This window comes from Mytilus trossulus, chromosome 4 (genome assembly GCF_036588685.1).
Source record: "Mytilus trossulus isolate FHL-02 chromosome 4, PNRI_Mtr1.1.1.hap1, whole genome shotgun sequence".
Lineage (NCBI taxonomy): Eukaryota > Metazoa > Mollusca > Bivalvia > Mytilida > Mytilidae > Mytilus > Mytilus trossulus.
Window position 1 is genome coordinate 17603362 of NC_086376.1, and position 21345 is coordinate 17624706.

Here is a 21345-nt window from a genome sequence, read left to right on the forward strand (position 1 = left end):
AGGTTATATGAAGAAACTTAATCCGTAACTTAGGTGTGTTACTCTCCTCAATTTGAAAAATAAACCTTGCCATTCTCCTTTTATCTTTAGACAAATCTGGTCAATACTGGAACTGGTAACTGTTAGACATTTTCAGGTTATTTGTCAATGCTTCTGTATGTAAATTTTTTTAACAACAAACCGTTTAAAATTGTCCGTTGATATTTATATATAGACATTATAGACAAGGCGAGAGTCCAACTCTTCGGGGAGAAGACACCTATGATTACTTTGATTACTTTTATTCCAGTTTCGTCTTAAATATTCAAGTACACGTAAGTATACTTTTGTTACAAAAAAGTGAGAAGCAAGCGTTCTTGATAAAGGTAAATGAAGAAAAAGGCTTTGGCTGCACCAATTTATAAATTATTTTCATTACATGCATTTCTGATAATAGGATATTTACATGTGTATCAGTAGTTTATATTCTATAAAATACAAATATTTGGTTAATTTTTTTCAGATACAATGAATAACTTGTGTAACTTTCCTACAACATGTACAATAACAGCAAAATTACAAAACTGAAACAATATTGAAACAAAGGAGAAACTTTCCAGCATTAATGACTCAACATGTATATTTTAATTTCTTTCTAAATATCATACAACTGACCGATAATTATCTACTAATTTGTGATCACTGTGTTGTTAGTGAACACATATCATATTTAGATTATGTTTACGTGAGTGTTTATATCAACACGTGTATACATCATTTCATTCTGTGATAGATGAAAAGATGCAAATATCTAACAAACTCAATCAGAGAATTATACTCGGTTTTTATTTGTCCCTCTCTTGGAATACATTAAATATATATGATCATATCAAAAGTTTAATTAAATAACTTCCATAAATCCCCCTCTCCCCATCTGCCGACAAATGGCTAGTGTTTGACCTTAGAAATATATAAATAATCTGATATCTCCAGACATCTTTTCCAAAATTGAAGAAAAGCCTATACAGATATTAACAGTCTGTCTAATTATGTGTTCTTTACACAATTAATGTAATAATTTGCCTGTAGAATACAATAATTTAAGACAAAGTTATCAGAATTCAATACACCAAAAATGACACATTCTTTATTCAAAAATATTTTTTCTATAAAAACTAAATACCACCAATTAGAAAATTCTATCCATTATTGTTTTATTTCTGTACATTTAAAAAATGTATATTCTATAGTTTCTATTTCTTTAAAACTGGCACATTCATTAGTTAAGGAAAGTTAACATTTTTCAAGGAGATAATTATGTTAAAGTATTCTGTGTAACATTTCATATTGGAAAGCTTGTAGTTTCCTTTTTATAGTGCATTTAAAAGCTAGCGAATAAATATTGAACCACTTTTCGTCACTAATTTCTATATTAAAATGTTCTTCCCATCTTTGTTTTGAAATAGGAGAAAAACTTCCCCGATCGATAAAAAGTTAATATACATCTTTAGCAAATAATTTACTGATATGCATTTTTTTATCATCATGTTCAAAAACGAATTCAAATGACATGCTGTTAGGGGGACATGATTTGTTGATATCACAAATCTTCCCAGTCATGTGGTATAGCAAGTTTAACAGATAGAATGTCTACAAAAGTAACATTCATATTACATTGTTTGTTAAAGGGGCACTAGCTACGAGATATATAAAAAATCTAAAGTATGATTTTTATTTGTTCAATCATTAATAAAAGTGAAGTAGTTAAATAACATTTTACGTTTATTAGCTAAAATGGTTCAATTCTGTCAAATTAAGATAATAAATATTGATAATGAGTTTTTCACTTGCAAGTGGATAACTCGACCTCAGTATTCATGTGAACTCTAATTTAACCCCAAAGAAAGGTATGGAAAAACGCATGCATTATCCGCGTATGGTTATTTAAAGGAACAGAACGTCAACATTTAAAAGGAAATAAAGGTAAACAATTTGATTGACTAATTCAATCCTCAAAAAAACTTTCTTATAAATGAAAAACGATAATAAACATAAATTTATAATTTATAAAACCTTATTTAACAGACCTATAAAAAACTAATTGCATGAATTGCTTAATCTATTTTTATCTTTGTTTACATCGCTTATAGGTCATAGAAGGTCATCTCGTTAGTTTTTTAGATGGCGTCTTGGCTAAATTATTACGAAACGAAGCTGCATCTTATTGAGACCATGTCCTGTAAATTGTTTATTTTATACTTTTGATAGTTTATACAAATGTTTTACATTGTTATAAATGGAATATTAGAATTTGAATCAAATCGGTGAACATGAATTTGGCAGCTAGTGCCCCTTTAATAGCGTCATGTCACAAAAATTTGTCTTATCATCTACAATATCATTGATGAACCTAATGTCTTTCATGTACCAAGATCTGTAAAATAAAATCTTGTTCTGTCAACTTTGATAAACGGATTGAACCAAATAAATTATGTTCTAACATGAAATGCTTTTAACGGGATTAAAATACCCCTAAAACGTTTCCAGGCAGATAACACTTTAAAATTAAAAACTCAGATTCACATCTGCTCATAAATAAAACCTCTAAATCAAAAAGGGAGAAGAACGCTTTGGAAACATGTTTCCATTTGGAGTCATGTTCTGACAAAATACCTTTTTACCCACATAATACGACAGGATAACAACTGTACCTCAAAATTTGGGGCTTTCAGTTCCCCCCTCGCTAGGAGACTTTTGAATTAATTTTGATTTAATATTTTTGGATTACTACCATTCCATAAAATACTATTGATGTCACGTTGTATTTTAATTACATAAGATTTTGGTACATGTGTAGATAAAATGACATTAATAAGCTTCAATATTGGAGTTGATTTAAGAAACAAGATTTTACCGATCAAGGAAAGGTTTCTGAAGTTCCACCATTTCTTCAAAAGCGTTAAATTTTATACCTTAGGTTTTAAAACCATCTGTCCATTTACTAGCAAGGAAACCTTCTTTGTTAAATTTATTTCTTCTAATCCAGAGAATTATACTCGATGGTGACTTCTTTACTATCTCATACTCAATTTGTGTTCGTCTTTTAAAATAATTGAATAAAAACAGTCAAAATCATACCGTGCAATAAAACTCATTGTTTAACGAGTAAGAAGTACATCATGTGCTAAAAATATTTTTATTGATATCTTTCCAATTAAATAAGAATTCTAAAATGATCAGAAAAATAGGAAACTAGCACAGTAGCTAAGGGATTTTCGGCTTAAATTGTAAAAGGTTTTTTGCCAATCTTCCCTTCATTTCATTTTCCATCTTGGTTTGAATATCTTCATTTTTGTCGTACCACATATACATTTCTCAATAACAATGGATACCAAATTAACACTCGGAATTATTTAAGCTAGAAAAAAGTTTCAATAATGTTTGGGATTGAGATTTCGTCAAGAAAGTCTACCAAGAAACACGATTTACATGCACCAAAATCATAAAATGTTAACGACATTTTAAAACATTTCGTCGTTACCGTATGTTCTCAATGCTATCTCATTGTTAATTTCTAGATGCATGTAACATAATATAAGGCATACATAAATTTATCTGTAGAACTTATTAGTTCAAGTCTGGTAACATAGATTCGTTCAGCATATTCAGGAAACTGTGATTAATACTAATGAGGAATAAAAAATAAATTGTAATGCTAGGTTCTTTTTTTTCCTAAGCAGCTCCTATTAGAAGTAAGCCTAAAATAAAAATTAAAAATTAAAAAAAAACAGCGAGCAAATGTGTCATCAGCAATGTTCTATGCTGAAACATTCATTATCTAATCTAGGGGAATAGCACGTATACCAATATGGCAAAACGTAGTAAAATGATGTTCTAGAAAACAATAATGTATGTCTGTTAAGGGATTTGAAACACTGACATCGTACATCAAGAACATTTTCTTTTTCATATTTTCATGGCCTGTTTCATATGACATGTGCCTTGCACTTTTCAATGTCAACTATGGAGAACTTATTACTTTACCTTTAAATACTAACGCTTAAATATTGATCTGGCATAATTTTTTTATTTTTTCAAATACATGTATAATTCATCAATGGAAAAAATATAAAATGCATATTGGTTATAATATATGTGGTTATAAAAAATGTCAAAGGTTTTGTAAGTTGTGATAAAGACATTCAAAATGAGAAATTTTCTAGTACATCTAAAAGTGTTCCCAAAATAACTTCTTTTACTTGATGAAATCCGTTTTTCGTGGCATAATCTAAAGCCTGCATGCAAAACACATCAGTAGAATTTATTATTGCTTCTTCTTTGATTAAAAACTGTACAAAGTGCAGAATACTTTCTTCGTCTATAATGTTATAATTAGATCTACAAACAGCTATTAACGGCGTTCTCCCATCACTATCTTGGCAGTTAACATTCACTTTTCCTTCTATCAGAATTCTGGCAAGTCTCAATTTACCTTCAGAAATTGCTTTAAATACTAGTTGTGCATCTTTATCATTGGCATTTTTGGAACAAAACGCTTTGTGGCTCCATTTGTTCACTTTGGCTTTGAAATTCTCCATTTTATTTATATTGTTTCTTGTGATTCTGTATATTTGATTATGTTCATGAAACTATCAGGTATTTATACTGTATTCATTACCAACGGAATGATCACACATTTAAAAATAAAAGTGATATTTCAAATATTTAATATAGAATTATTTTTGCGTCAGCGTTAAGGTCAATCTTTCACCTTGTTAACAGTAACGTCTACACTTTACCTATGATCATTGTGAAGTGGTCGACGACTTTGTTGTATATGACGTGGCTCTGAACTTATAAAATCCGTTATTTTGTTTACATATTTGTTTAATTTGATAGTGATTAGTTTAATAACACAATGTTGACTGCTTTACCCCTATTTTTGACATTTTTATTTACTATGTCGGTTAGATAATTAGGTAAAAAATAACTTTAAATTCATCAAAATTTATAAATGAATAACCATATTCTCATTAGAATATACATGCGATATCATTTTGTACTACTTACAGTGTCCGGGTTTGTACCAACTTGAGCAACACGACAAATGCACATGTAAAGTAAGATCTGCTTACCCTTCCAGAAGACCTGAAACCCTGTTATTAATGGGTTGTGTTGGTCAGACTTAAATGTGTATGTTATGTTTTGTGTACTGTTGTTTGTCTGTTTTGCTTTTTTTCTTGATAGTCAAAGCGTGGTCTGTTAACTTTCTACTAATTAGTTTGAACATTCCTTTGGTATCTTTCGTCTCTTTCTTGTGATAGATTAAATGACTTTTTATATATAAGCTAGTATTAGTGCACACATAATAGAAAATATTGTGTAAGGCAAAATTGGTAATCCTTGCGTGTCTATAAATTAATGGTATTTGTATGCTGTATCAATTAGATAAATTTCACCACACGTCCGTACTGTCTATCTGAAATATGTATTGATCTTTTTTCATTGTCTTGTCCTTAACTTAAAGTAAAATGTGTTTGCACGAGTTAGGTGTTGGCCTTGGCTAACTCGGCTGATGTTTTTGGTTGTTTTATGTAATGTATCCGTTTTTATTCTGTAGTTGGTCACCACTTTAGTTTTATCATGTACATCTATTATATATTCATTTTATCAAATTTACTGTTTGCAAAAGTATGAATTAATCTTAATAATGATGATATTTTTATTCCAGGCAGATGACCATAGCCATATTAGTCACAACTTTTTTGGACTTTTGGCCCTCAGTGCTCTTCAATTTTGTACTTGTTTCACTGGTTGATCTTCAGTAAACGAAAAGCACGTCTGGCGTATTGAATTTTAAACCTGGTACCTTTTGTTATAAAATTAACGGTACCAATTTTCTTGCACCAGATGCGCATTTCGACAATACATGTGTACTGTACTCATGTCATGTAATGTTATTATTGGAATGTCATATTTAACATTGCCATACAAGCGAGAGGTTTGGCATGAAACAAACCAAGGTTCAATCCACCATTTTTTTCAAAATATATGTCCTGCACCAAGTCAGGAAAATGGCCTTTATTATATTACAGTTCGTTTCTCTGTGTGTTACATTTTAATTGAGTGTTTTTGTTGTGTCGTAGTTCTCCTCTAATATTTGATTCGTTTCAATCGGTTTTAGTTTGTAACCCAGATGTGGTTTTTTTCTCAATCGATTGATGAATTTTGAACAGTGGTATACTACTGTTGCCTTTATTAATGACTGGACAAACATCCCCATTTATGACACTGTTTGCTAAAATAAAAACACTTCGTGATAGAAATACAGAATAACAGTTATCAAAGGTACAATGATTATAATTTAGTACGCCAGACGCGCGTTTCGTCTACATAATACTTATCTGTGACGCTCATATTAAAATATTTATAAAGCCAAACAAAGTTGAAGAGCATTGAGGATTCAAAATTCCAAAAAGTTGTCCAGGACGTGGTAAAAATGTTGTTACTTAGTTTAGATAAGTAAAGACCATTTGATGAGCTGTCATATTGATGATTGTTCATTTTAAGGACCGTCATATTGATGACTGGGTTTGTTTTAAGGAACGTCATATTGATGGCGTTCCATGTAGGTTTGTAATCGTGTATTACGGTTACCATGGGTGATATAGATTGGCTAATACTAGGACTTTTGTCTACATTATGGAATAGTTTGATATAACTCCATTCCACGCACATACTGACTATGTGGGATATGTGATTAGATATAGGAAGATGTGGTGTGAGTGCCAATGAGACAACTCTCCATCAAAATAACAATTTAAAAATTAAACCATTATAGGTTAAAGTACGGCCTTCAACACGGAGCCTTGGCTCACACCGAACAACAAGCTATAAAGGGCCCCAAAATTACTAGTGTAAAACCATTCAAACGGGAAAACCAACGGTCTAATCTATAAAAACAAAACGAGAAACGAGAAACACGAATATATTACATAAACAAACGACAACTACTGTACATCAGATTCCTGACTTAGGACAGGTGCAAACATTTGCAGCGGGATTAAACGTTTTAATGGGCCCAAACCTTCTCCCTTTTTCCTGAAACAATAGCATAACATCACAACATATAAAAACATACGATAAAATATCAATTGGCAGACTTAACTCAATCAAAAAAAAAAATGTTTGTATTCAGTGGGTATCATTATTAAAGTTGTAGACACTACACGCGCTTTTGGTCAGTGACATTTAAAACGAAAAAAGTTAAATAAAAAAAGAAAGGCCTTATAAGGTACACGGATGAAAAGCATTGAGACCCTAATATTTCGAGAAGTGTTGCAAAATACAGCATTTGTATTCAGATATCGCAGATCGTTCATTGTGTAATAATTTACGTTTTTTGATTGAGTTAAGTCAGCCAATTGATATTTTATCGTATGTGTTTCTATGTTGTGATGTTATGCTATTGTTTCAGAAAAAGGGAGAAGGTTTGGATCCTTTAAAACGTTTAATCCCACTGCAAATGTTTGCACCTGTCCTAAGTCAGGAATCTGATGTACAGTAGTTGTCGTTTGTTTATGTAATATATACGTGTTACTCGTTTCTCGTTTTGTTTATATAGATTAGACAGTTGATTTTCCCGTTTGAATGGTTTTACACTAGTAATTTTGGGGCCCTTTATAGCTTGTTGTTCGGTGTGAGTTAAGGCTCCGTGTTGAAGGCCTTACTTTAACCTTTAATGGTTTACTTTTTAAATTGTTATTTGGATGGAGAGTTGTCTCATTGGCACTCACACCACATCTTCCTATATCTATTAGTTGTTTATTTCCTTTTATTTTAAGTTGGGTTTTTTGTCTCGCAGGAGGCAGATGGTTGTGTAATAATATTTCAGCTCCTGTTTTCCTTTTTTAATTGTAATTTCTAAAAATGCTACATGTAATCATATCACATGTGATTTGGAGGGGGAAATGTTGTCAATAAAGGATACCATCCCAATATAAATGACGCAAGATTTGTTCTTGATATTTTGTCTTTATATTTCACATAACAGATAAAAATAAGAAATATATACAGTAAAACGTTTGAAATTTGCAAGTGACAGAAGTAAAGAAAGATTATATGTTTCCAATCTCATTGAAAATCCTAATTATTATAAATATAAAATTCAAATATGGCGGTAATTCTTATTATAATAGATGGATCAAAAAGCTGAGCGTAATATACATCCATTTATTCCTTTTTCGTGGCTTGTATGGTAACTGTTGTTCTTGAAACAAACGATTTTCAAAACCTTTTAAAATGACATAGAAAATATCATCGTACATCAACGGATAATTTCTGTTTTATATTTTTGATAACTTCATTTATTGGAAATAGTTCTATTGTATCTTTTAAAAGATGAACTTACGTGACCTATATATATATGTATATATATATATATATAAACGAGTCTAAATTGAAAACTACGTTCAAACCTATGACTGCGTTGGATAAAAACCGCAATTTTTATACGTGTGCATGTCAAACAAATTTCGTTGTAGAAGGGTCTAAAAACAGCACAAACAACATTTTCCAAAAGACCAAAAGAGTGAAAAAAGTATATTTAAACAAAAATATATATATATAATACAAAGCAAGCTGTACGATAAACAAAACCTTAACTTTATTTATTCAAAGGCACAAATAGACATTTAACATGAAATCATATCAAGTACATCCAAAGCTATTCTCAAAATAGCTGCTATAACTTGATGAAATCCATTTTTCGTGACATAATCGAAGGCCTGCATAGTAAACACATAAGTAGAAAAGAAAATTACATCTATATATAAAAAGGTAAAACTACGTTACATTATTGCATAATCGATAGAGCAAATTCTAAAATCATATACTAGTATGTATAAACTCAGATGAAAAAATATCACAACTCGTCGAAGAATTGACGGTTTGCATAAATATCGTATTTGGTATGCAAAATTAAAATATATATAATAAAGCAAATTAACTTATGTCAAAATGAAAGGAATTAATTTCAATTCGTATGATTCACTTACAGAATTACTAAAGTAATTAAGTTCATCATGTTCATGACGATGATGTTTTACAAAGTCTAAGAAGCAGCTGCAAGCTCCGTTCCAATTAAGAATAGAATCACAATGGGTATCATAATTGAAGTTGTAGACACAAGACGCGCTTTTGGTCAGTGACATTTAAAACGAAAAAAGTTAAATAAAAAAAAGAAAGGCCTTATAAGGTACAAGGATGAAAAGCATTGAGGCCCTAATATTTCGAGAAGTGTTGCAAAATACAGCATAAGTAATATATTAATGTGTCAGAAAAAAATTAGTATTTCGACCAATTTGAAACAGCAGTAGTTAATTTATGAATATGACCATATCGTGTCTGACTACTGGGTTAGTGATACCTAACAGCTTTTGATTCTGCCATTAAATGAGGGACTTTCTTTTTTGAATTTTCCCTGGAGTTCAGTATTTTTGTGATTTTAATTGTTTCAAATAAGTAAACCTCCTCCAGCAGTGGCATTGACCGAGTGCTAACAAGCGCAGAAAACATAACAAGTTTGCTAACAATGACAGAATATCACGCTTGGAAAGGGAAACAGTCTATCACCCTTATCGACGTATAGTTCCAAGGTTGTTTTAAAGTCAGCAGAAACAATTGTTCACCTTCTAAGGTTTCATTTGATATTTATCATGTATAATCCCACAGATATTACAAATATTAGTATACATTTCAAATCTATATTTACAGTTTGTCAAAATGAACACCATCTGTCAATTGTAGATTATATTTTAATGAGTAATATTCCAGACAGTGGTTATTAAACAAGATATGTAACGTTGTAGGGATAAGCTTTGGCAAATTGTTAAACAATTTTGATTTATTTTAATACAATGCATGTAATAACTGTGAGCATATGGATCAAGAAATTATACAGGCCATCTAGTCGACATTTCGGAAACGAACGCTCTGAGATAATATCTGTACTGTTAAAAATGGGTTTTTATCCTATAAATCCACATAGAGAAAAAAACAAACATGCATTCTGTAATACAGTCATAATATTGAAAGAGACGATTAAAAAAAACAACCAGCTATAGATATAGGAAGATGTGGTATGAGTGCCAATGAGACAACTCTCCATCCAAGTAACAATTCATCAAAAGTAAACCATTAGTTATGCATATAAAATAACAATATACGATACTATATATTATTTGCATAAACGCATGCTGTTCAATGTACTCTTTAAACATAAATACATGTGTTTCACAATCTCTTTTCAAAATCGCATGTAAAAAAGTATACTCCCTTGAATGATTGCTGAATATAGATTTGACTGTATATGGTATAGGCGAAACATTCTTAAACGATGAAAATGTAAACAAAATGTTTCATATAAATGAATATTAAACAAAACGTAAACGGACCTGGTGGCAATGGGTTAGGTATTATTGTATACATTAGGAAATATATTTGTCACGAGAAGGAAGTAAAAAAGGAATTCAGAACCACCTTGAAGTCATGGACTTATATTGTGTCCAACGCCAAAATATAAGTTCCAACAGAATGTAGGATAGTGAATGTTGATTGGTTTATAACAAATATATATAATGACAAGCATAACATCAATACCGACAAAAACAATATTCAAAGATATAACTAGGATGTTAAATTGGTAGTTTTTTAGAATAAGTTAATTTAAAGGATCGATGATATTATTCGAATTGTATGTTTTGACGGCCTCGAGAAGCAACATCGTCATATAAATTAGGATATGCTATCCTTTTTGTATTAAGTTTTATATCACAACGTGGTTTATATAAACACCGTAAAGCTGTCAAAGGAACATCACCGCCGAAAACAGAAATAAACACCATAGGGAACGAAAATTCGCCCATTTTGTAGTACATTTGTGTGAGCAGTTTACCCTCATGCAAAGCTTTGATTCCTTTCACGGATTTTGCTATACTTTTTAAAACCTTCGAGATTATAGCTCTTCGTCTTTTGTATAAGCTTTGGATTTCAAATATTTTGGCCACGAGCATCACTGAAGAGACGTGTATTGTCGAAATGCGAATCTAGTCCAGGAAAATTTGTACCGTTAATTTTATAACTACCAATGAGTCGATGCCTCTGCTGGTGGACTTAGTCCCCGAGTTTATCACCAGCCCAGTAGCCAGTACAATGAAATTACGGATTTATTATGTTATTAAAATTTGCTGTTACAAAATGTTAGAAATTATTATAAATTAAGGAATGAATCTCCCTCATACAAAGCTCTGATTCCTTTCACATATTTTGCTATACTTTTATGGACCTTTTAGATTATAGCTCTTCATCTTTTGTATAAGCTTTGGATTTCAAATATTTTTGCCACGAGTATCACTGAAGAGACATTTTTTGTCGAAATGCGCATCTGGTGCAGGAAAATTTGTACCGCCTATTTTATTACCGCCACTATGTCGAAGCCGAGATGTTTTACGGGGTTTTGTGTAGTTTATGTTTCCAATACAAAAAAATAACTTTCAAAGAATACGGCTTAAGCTTTATATATACTACTATGGCAACTATCTTGCTCGCTGTGAAGGGCAATTTTGAAGCTTACATAAATGATATCAACATTATTTCTATCTTAATACCAGTATTTTGAAATAGATTAAAACGGAAAACAAAAGATTATTATTAGAAGGCTATTATGATGTTCACGTCTTAAAATACATTGTCACCTCTATATTCAAAATAAATTTTCAAAAGGTTAAACTACCAAATCATCACTTACTGTCTCCAAACAAATAAAAAAAATCACTTTGTCAAAACCATATTTGTGAATGTATTTATTTATTTGTCATGTATATATAATATTCTTTTATCTTTATACCTTATGTATAACTAATTTATTTGAGGACCCCCATGAGGATAAACTTTTTCTAATGTGATTATCATTTTGAAATACATATTGTTTTATCTGTTTACCTTGTCCAGACCCTTGTTCACTATGCTGACTTATACAAGAGGGACGAAATATATAAAAGGGACAGTCAAACACATAAATCTAAAACAAACTGACAACGCCATGGCTAAAAATGAAAAAGACAAATAGAAAAACAGAAAAACAATAGTACACATGATACAACATAGAAAACTAAAGAATAAACAACACGAACCCTACCAAAAACTAGGGGTGATCTCAGGTGCTCCGAAAGGGTAAGCAGATCCTGCTCCACATGTGGCACCCGCCGTGTTGCTTATGTGATTAAAAATCCGGTATATAGTCTAATTCGGTAGGTCACATTCATGAAAGGGAAGGGGATTGTAGTTACGACGTAAGGAACATATCCGATATCATTTGTGAAACGGTTATTCCATAACGGTCAACCAACTATTATAAAACAATCACAATCAAAACCAAGGAGTAAACAAATACTCACAAAACCTAAGGACATTTACATCAACAGTTATGAATGTTAATCAAGAAACAACACGAATTCAACTAAAACGCGGGAGTGAAATCCGGTGCTCCGGAATGGTAAGCATTTCCTGCACCGTATACGGCACTCGTCGTGTTATTTCTTTGAACAGTCCGGTAATGATGCTATTATGACGGATGAAGAATATCAGATATTATTCCTGACACACTTTTGTCATAATGGCCATTCAGCTCATGATGGCGACCGTAAAATTTCTTGAGTGATAACCATAATTTGATTAATTCATAGCTCTGTCTTAGAAACTTTTGAGAAAGCAGTATTCCTCGTTCAACAAAATTAACGTACTTTGAGCTAGCTCTAGAGTAACGTATCAATTGAGACACACAAAATCCGTATGCTGGTGCCGCTGGAATTTTGCTACACAGAAATGTAAAGTTGACTATAGGAAAATTAAAATCATCGCGTTTGTCATAAATTTTGGTATTTAAAAATACATCGTTAATGTAATAAAGACCAGTTGTAAATACAAACTCCTCAACGATTTCAAGCTTATAGTTTGGATGCCAGACTCATGTTTCGTCTGCAAAAAACTCCATCAATGACGCTCTAACAAAAAGGTTAACAGTCCAAATAAAGATAAAAACTCCATCAATGACGCTCTAACAAATTGAAAAAGGTTAACAGTCCAAATAAAGATAAATCCTCCATCAATGACGCTCTAACAAAAAGGTTAACAGTCCAAATAAAGATAAATCCTCCATCAATGACGCTCTAACAAAAAGGTTAACAGTCCAAATAAAGATAAATCCTCCATCAATGACGCTCTAACAAAAAGGTTAACAGTCCAAATAAAGATAAATCCTCCATCAATGACGCTCTAACAAAAAGGTTAACAGTCCAAATAAAGATAAATCCTCCATCAATGTCGCTCTAACAAAAAGGTTAACCGGCCAAATAAAGATAAATCCTCCATCAATGACGCTCTAACAAAAAGGTAAACAGTCCAAATAAAGATAAATCCTCCATCAATGACGCTCTAACAAAAAGGTTAACAGTCCAAATAAAGATAAATCCTCCATCAATGTCGCTCTAACAAAAGGTTAACCGGCCAAATAAAGATAAATCCTCCATCAATGACGCTCTAACAAAAAGGTTAACAGTCCAAATAAAGATAAATCCTCCATCAATGACGCTCTAACAAAAAGGTTAACAGTCCAAATAAAGATAAATCCTCGATCAATGTCGCTCTAACAAAAAGGTTAACCGACCAAATAAAGATAAATCCTCCATCAATGACGCTCTAACAAAAAGGTTAACAGTCCAAATAAAGATAAATCCTCCATCAATGACGCTCTAACAAAAAGGTTAACAGTCCAAATAAAGATAAATCCTCCATCAATGTCGCTCTAACAAAAAGGTTAACCGGCCAAATAAAGATAAATCCACCATCAATGACGCTCTAACAAAAAGGTTAACAGTCCAAATAAAGATAAAAACTCCATCAATGACGCTCTAACAAAAAGGTTAACAGTCCAAATAAAGATAAATCCTCCATCAATGACGCTCTAACAAAAAGGTTAACAGTCCAAATAAAGATAAATCCTCCATCAATGTCGCTCTAACAAAAAGGTTAACCGGCCAAATAAAGATAAATCCTCCATCAATGACGCTCTAACAAAAAGGTTTACAGTCCAAATAAAGACAAATCCTCCATCAATGACGCTCTAACAAAAAGGTTAACAGTCCAAATAAAGATAAATCCTCCATCAATGTCGCTCTAACAAAAGGTTAACCGGCCAAATAAAGATAAATCCTCCATCAATGACGCTCTAACAAAAAGGTTAACAGTCCAAATAAAGATAAATCCTCCATCAATGACGCTCTAACAAAAAGGTTAACAGTCCAAATAAAGATAAATCCTCGATCAATGTCGCTCTAACAAAAAGGTTAACCGGCCAAATAAAGATAAATCCTCCATCAATGACGCTCTAACAAAAAGGTTAACAGTCCAAATAAAGATAAATCCTCCATCAATGACGCTCTAACAAAAAGGTTAACAGTCCAAATAAAGATAAATCCTCCATCAATGTCGCTCTAACAAAAAGGTTAACCGGCCAAATAAAGATAAATCCACCATCAATGACGCTCTAACAAAAAGGTTAACAGTCCAAATAAAGATAAAAACTCCATCAATGTCGCTCTAACAAAAAGGTTAACAGTCCAAATAAAGATAAAAACTCCATCAATGACGCTCTATCAAAAAGGTTAACAGTCCAAATAAAGATAAAAACTCCATCAATGACGCTCTAACAAAAAGGTTAACAGTCCAAATAAAGATAAAAACTCCATCAATGACGCTCTAACAAAAAGGTTAACAGTCCAAATAAAGATAAAAACTCCATCAATGACGCTCTAACAAAAAGGTTAACAGTCCAAATAAAGATTAAAACTCCATCAATGACGCTCTAACAAAAAGGTTAACAGTCCAAATAAAGATAAAAACTCCATCAATGACGCTCTAACAAAAAGGTTAACAGTCCAAATAAAGATAAATCCTCCATCAATGACGCTCTAACAAAAAGGTTAACAGTCCAAATAAAGATAAAAACTCCATCAATGACGCTCTAACAAAAAGGTTAACAGTCCAAATAAATATAAAAATTCCTACAATGACGCTCTAACAAAAAGGTTAACAGTCCAAATAAAGATAAAAACTCCATCAATGACGCTCTAACAAAAAGGTTAACAGTCCAAATAAAGATAAAAACTCCATCAATGACGCTCTAACAAAAAGGTTAACAGTCCAAATAAAGATAAAAACTCCATCAATGACGCTCTAACAAAAAGGTTAACAGTCCAAATAAAGATAAAAACTCCATCAATGACGCTCTAACAAAAAGGTTAACAGTCCAAATAAAGATGAAAACTCCATCAATGACGCTCTAACAAAAAGGTTAACAGTCCAAATAAAGATAAAAACTCCATCAATGACGCTCTAACAAAAAGGTTAACAGTCCAAATAAAGATAAAAACTCCATCAATGACGCTCTAACAAAAAGGTTAACAGTCCAAATAAAGATAAAAACTCCATCAATGACGCTCTAACAAAAAGGTTAACCGGTCAAATAAAGATAAATCCTCCATCAATGACGCTCTAACAAAAAGGTTAACAGTCCAAATAAAGATAAATCCTCCATCAATGACGCTCTAACAAAAAGGTTAACAGTCCAAATAAAGATAAATCCTCCATCAATGTCGCTCTAACAAAAAGGTTAACCGGCCAAATAAAGATAAATCCTCCATCAATGACGCTTAAACAAAAAGGTTAACAGTCCAAATAAAGATAAATCCTCCATCAATGACGCTCTAACAAAAAGGTTAACAGTCCAAATAAAGATAAATCCTCCATCAATGTCGCTCTAACAAAAAGATTAACCGGCCAAATAAAGATAAATCCTCCATCAATGACGCTCTAACAAAAAGGTTAACAGTCCAAATAAAGATAAATCCTCCATCAATGACGCTCTAACAAAAAGGTTAACAATCCAAATAAAGATAAATCCTCCATCAATGTCGCTCTAACAAAAAGGTTAACCGGCCAAATAAAGATAAATCCTCCATCAATGACGCTCTAACAAAAAGGTTAACAGTCCAAATAAAGATAAAAACTCCATCTATGACGCTCTAACAAAAAGGTTAACAGTCCAAATAAAGATAAAAACTCCATCAATGACGCTCTAACAAAAAGGTTAACAGTCCAAATAAAGATAAAAACTCCATCAATGACGCTCTAACAAAAAGGTTAACAGTCCAAATAAAGATAAAAACTCCATCAATGACGCTCTAACAAAAATGTTAACAGTCCAAATAAAGATAAAAACTCCATCAATGACGCTCTAACAAAAAGGTTAACAGTCCAAATAAAGATAAAAACTCCATCAATGACGCTCTAACAAAAAGGTTAACAGTCCAAATAAAGATAAAAACTCCATCAATGACGCTCTAACAAAAAGGTTAACAGTCCAAATAAAGATAAAAACTCCATCAATGACGCTCTAACAAAAAGGTTAACAGTCCAAATAAAGATAAAAACTCCATCAATGACGCTCTAACAAAAAGGTTAACAGTCCAAATAAAGATAAAAACTCCATCAATGACGCTCTAACAAAAAGGTTAACAGTCCAAATAAAGATAAAAACTCCATCAATGAAGCTCTAACAAAAAGGTTAACAGTCCAAATAAAGATAAAAACTCCATCAATGACGCTCTAACAAAAAGGTTAACAGTCCAAATAAAGATAAAAACTCCATCAATGACGCTCTAACAAAAAGGTTAACAGTCCAAATAAAGATAAAAACTCCATCAATGACGCTCTAACAAAAAGGTTAACAGTCCAAATAAAGATAAAAACTCCATCAATGACGCTCTAACAAAAAGGTTAACAGTCCAAATAAAGATAAAAACTCCATCAATGACGCTCTAACAAAAAGGTTAACAGTCCAAATAAAGATAAAAACTCCATCAATGACGCTCTAACAAAAAGGTTAACAGTCCAAATAAAGATAAAAACTCCATCAATGACGCTCTAACAAAAAGGTTAACAGTCCAAATAAAGATAAAAACTCCATCAATGACGCTCTAACAAAAAGGTTAACCGGCCAAATAAAGATAAATCCTCCATCAATGACGCTCTAACAAAAAGGTTAACAGTCCAAATAAAGATAAAAACTCCATCAATGACGCTCTAACAAAAAGGTTAACCGGCCAAATAAAGATAAATCCTCCATCAATGACGCTCTAACAAAAAGGTTAACAGTCCAAATAAAGATAAATCCTCCATCAATGACGCTCTAACAAAAAGGTTAACAGTCCAAATAAAGATAAATCCTCCATCAATGACGCTCTAACAAAAAGGTTAACAGTCCAAATAAAGATAAATCCTCCATCAATGACGCTCTAACAAAAAGGTTAACAGTCCAAATAAAGATAAAAACTCCATCAATGACGCTCTAACAAAAAGGTTAACAGTCCAAATAAAGATAAATCCTCCATCAATGACGCTCTAACAAAAAGGTTAACAGTCCAAATAAAGATAAAAACTCCATCAATGACGCTCTAACAAAAAGGTTAACAGTCCAAATAAAGATAAAAACTCCATCAATGACGCTCTAACAAAAAGGTTAACAGTCCAAATAAAGATAAAAACTCCATCAATGACGCTCTAACAAAAAGGTTAACAGTCCAAATAAAGATAAAAACTCCATCAATGACGCTCTAACAAAAAGGTTAACAGTCCAAATAAAGATGAATCCTCCATCAATGACGCTCTAACAAAAAGGTTAACAGTCCAAATAAAGATAAAAACTCCATCAATGACGCTCTAACAAAAAGGTTAACAGTCCAAATAAAGATAAATCCTCCATCAATGACGCTCTAACAAAAAGGTTAACAGTCTAAATAAAGATAAAAACTCCATCAATGACGCTCTAACAAAAACGTTAACAGTCCAAATAAAGATAAAAACTCCATCAATGACGCTCTAACAAAAAGGTTAACAGTCCAAATAAAGATAAAAACTCCATCAATGACGCTCTAACAAAAAGGTTAACAGTCCAAATAAAGATAAAAACTCCATCAATGACGCTCTAACAAAAAGGTTAACAGTCCAAATAAAGATAAAAACTCCATCAATGACGCTCTAACAAAAAGGTTAACAGTCCAAATAAAGATAAAAACTCCATCAATGACGCTCTAACAAAAAGGTTAACAGTCCAAATAAAGATAAATCCTCCATCAATGACGCTCTAACAAAAAGGTTAACAGTCTAAATAAAGATAAAAACTCCATCAATGACGCTCTAACAAAAACGTTAACAGTCCAAATAAAGATAAAACTCCATCAATGACGCTCTAACAAAAAGGTTAACAGTCCAAATAAAGATAAAAACTCCATCAATGTCGCTCTAACAAAAAGGTTAACAGGCCAAATAAAGATAAAAACTCCATCAATGTCGCTCTAACAAAAAGGTTAACAGGCCAAATAAAGATAAAAACTCCATCAATGTCGCTCTAACAAAAAGGTTAACAGTCCAAATAAAGATAAAAACTCCATCAATGACGCTCTAACAAAAAGGTTAACAGGTCAACTAAAGATAAATCCTCCATCAATGACGCTCTAACAAAAAGGTTAACAGGTCAACTAAAGATACAATCTGTAGACAATATTACAATTTCCTTTAATAGTTTGCAAAAAATAATGTCTTCCTCCTATATGTCATATTCAACATTTACAATGTATATGCTAGCAATTTAATATATCATGTCTCAAAATAGCAACAATTAATTATTACCAATTATAATATATATATATATACATGTGTATTTATAGTTTGAAATTTCCAAAAGAAAATATAGTTTGAAACTTACTACCATCTGAAAGGTCTAGACACTATTTTAATATTTCAGATATCAAATATTCTATGAGGTAATGATGATGCCATTTTAAATTGAGTTGTAGCTGAATATGCAAGCACCACTTAGAAGCGTACGAGTTGCGAAATGTACACTCTATTAACGGATAAAGCTGGTATATTAATGATATGTGAGGAATATTTATAATTTCAAAATTGATATTGTCTCGTTTGTTATAAACTCTAGTACGGCAACGACGCTTTATGTATTGTAGTGAGAAACACAATAAAATTCAAGCATGATATTATTTGAATAAACAATACAGAATGGAAACCATGAAAAAGCAAATAAAATTGTAATTGTTTTCCTTTGTTATGGGAACATTGGGTAAGATCTCCTTTTAATTTCTAAATGCATGATTTCTTTGATCTATAATTGTGTATCTTTTATACATTGTGTTTATTGGCACTTATGTCACAATTTCTTATTATTAATACAAAACAAAATTCATTGAATTAAGAAATAGAATCATGTAGAGCAACTGTCATTCGGTTTATCAAGACACTTTACCGTAAAAGAAAAAAGTAACTGCGTTACAAACAAATTTAATCAAGTTGAGAAAGATCTGGTATCAGATCTTGATGGACATTTAATATAAAGGACGCATGCATGGATAAAACTTAATTGATCAAATTATAAGAAAAAATACTGAACAAAAATGAGTATGCCTCTTTAAAACGGTTAAGGTTTATGACCCCTTCTGTAGCCAATTTTGTACGAACCTTTCAAACTTCAATAGTATCAAAACTACAGACATAATGAATAATAAAGTTAGGCCACATATACCAATGGGTAACTTGATGCAAAGCATTATTATTTACTGTTTCGTTGCATTTACTAGAAAAAGAGAACTTTATGTCAAATAAATCAAGATTTTTATTGAAAATCCACAGCCTTTAATACAGCGATTTTTGTCATAAAATTTGAAATATAGGTTACTCACCTGCTTTTCTATGATGTGTTATTTTTTTATAAAACGTTCTAAGAAACCTGTGAATCGACAAAATTTTGTCAAAATTTGTATGGAAACATGGAAGTCCAAAAGATAGTGTAAATGACTTTTTGCTCTTTGGATTCGGTTACAATCCTTGCCCTGTGTTGTCTAGCATTGTCGTTTGTTTACAAGGGTCGTGACAATGTTGTCGCAACTGGGAGATTATCAAAATGAAGGACTACAATGTTTTAGGCACTTAATCTATGTATGTCTGTCCGTTTATGTGACTGCAGGATATGCATACCAGGCTTACAACGATATAAGAAGCAACCCCGTACTATAACACCACCAGGACCGAATGAAATCATTGGGCAAATGTTGTCTTGGTCCTAGGCCGTATTATTTCCAAGCGAAATTCGTATTATGGAGTCCACTGGTCGAAACATAAACCGACTCTAATCTGACCAATGAATTTTTGTAGCTTCTCATGTTCGAGCATAGATAGTCATTATCCTATTCAAACCTGCCTTTACAGTGCCTGTATTTTAGGGCATGTATTTTGACAATACGACGGGCTCTTCTGTAGTCTCTATGAAGTCGACGGACCAATGTTCGAACACTAAGATGAACACCTGGGGAAACAGTATATTTGTATAAACTCGCAGATGTCAATTAATGGAAAGTTGATTGACTGCTTTATCGGAGGTCAATCTTTTTAGTCGTAATGAATTTTCTTAGTGTATGTTCCAGGCTTTTCATAACATTCATAAATAGTTTTTTCGCAATAGTTTATTGACAATGCTGTTTTACATCCTAACGTAATGTGAAAGTTAAATGTTTTTCTCCACACATTACATCAAAAGCACAGCTAGGAATTATACGGACCACTTGCATAAAAGTGACAGTTGCATTTCATGATTTAGCAAATGGACGAACATGAATCCAAAACTGGATCACAAATCTTAAATACATGTCATCACTGTATGCTGTACAAGGATACAATGATGATGACGATCATGATGTTTATATGAAATCTTTGTTCATAATATATATGTATGTCTACGATTATACATCGTGGGAAACTCTGATGAAGTGCTTCCTTTTTTTTTAAATTATTGATGTAGACTTTAATATTAACTGCATAGTGGCATAGTGCAAATCACATAATATATAAGGTTGAAGAAGAATTTAGAAAGAGCTTCGCAAGTACTATTATTTATCATAATGCATTTTCTATCAATATTTAGTATTATTGTTCCATTTGGGAAAGGTTATTTTTTTATAGATATATCAGACAAAACTTGTAGATGTCAGCTTATGATTATTGTTTCAACTTATAATCGACACCATCATCATTTCTATTTTAATTCTAGTACTTTAAAATCGATTTTTTAAAATTAATAGATTAACATCAAACAGCTATATTGGTATTCTAATCTCTTATAGAATTGGCACCTTTATATTCATGGAAAAATATTCAATAGATTGAAGTATCAAGTTATCACTT

The 21345-nt window shown here is 31.7% G+C and overlaps 1 protein-coding gene across 1 annotated transcript; it reads right to left on the reverse strand.

Annotated features, from left to right (window-relative positions):
* Nucleotides 1-4181: 4181 nt before the first annotated feature.
* On the reverse strand, nt 4182-4577 carry LOC134716467 (ankyrin repeat domain-containing protein 34A-like). The gene has a single exon (XM_063579468.1). The coding sequence runs from the start codon at nt 4575-4577 to the stop codon at nt 4182-4184; it is 396 nt and encodes a 131-aa protein (XP_063435538.1).
* Between the last annotated feature and the right edge of the window lie 16768 nt (nt 4578-21345).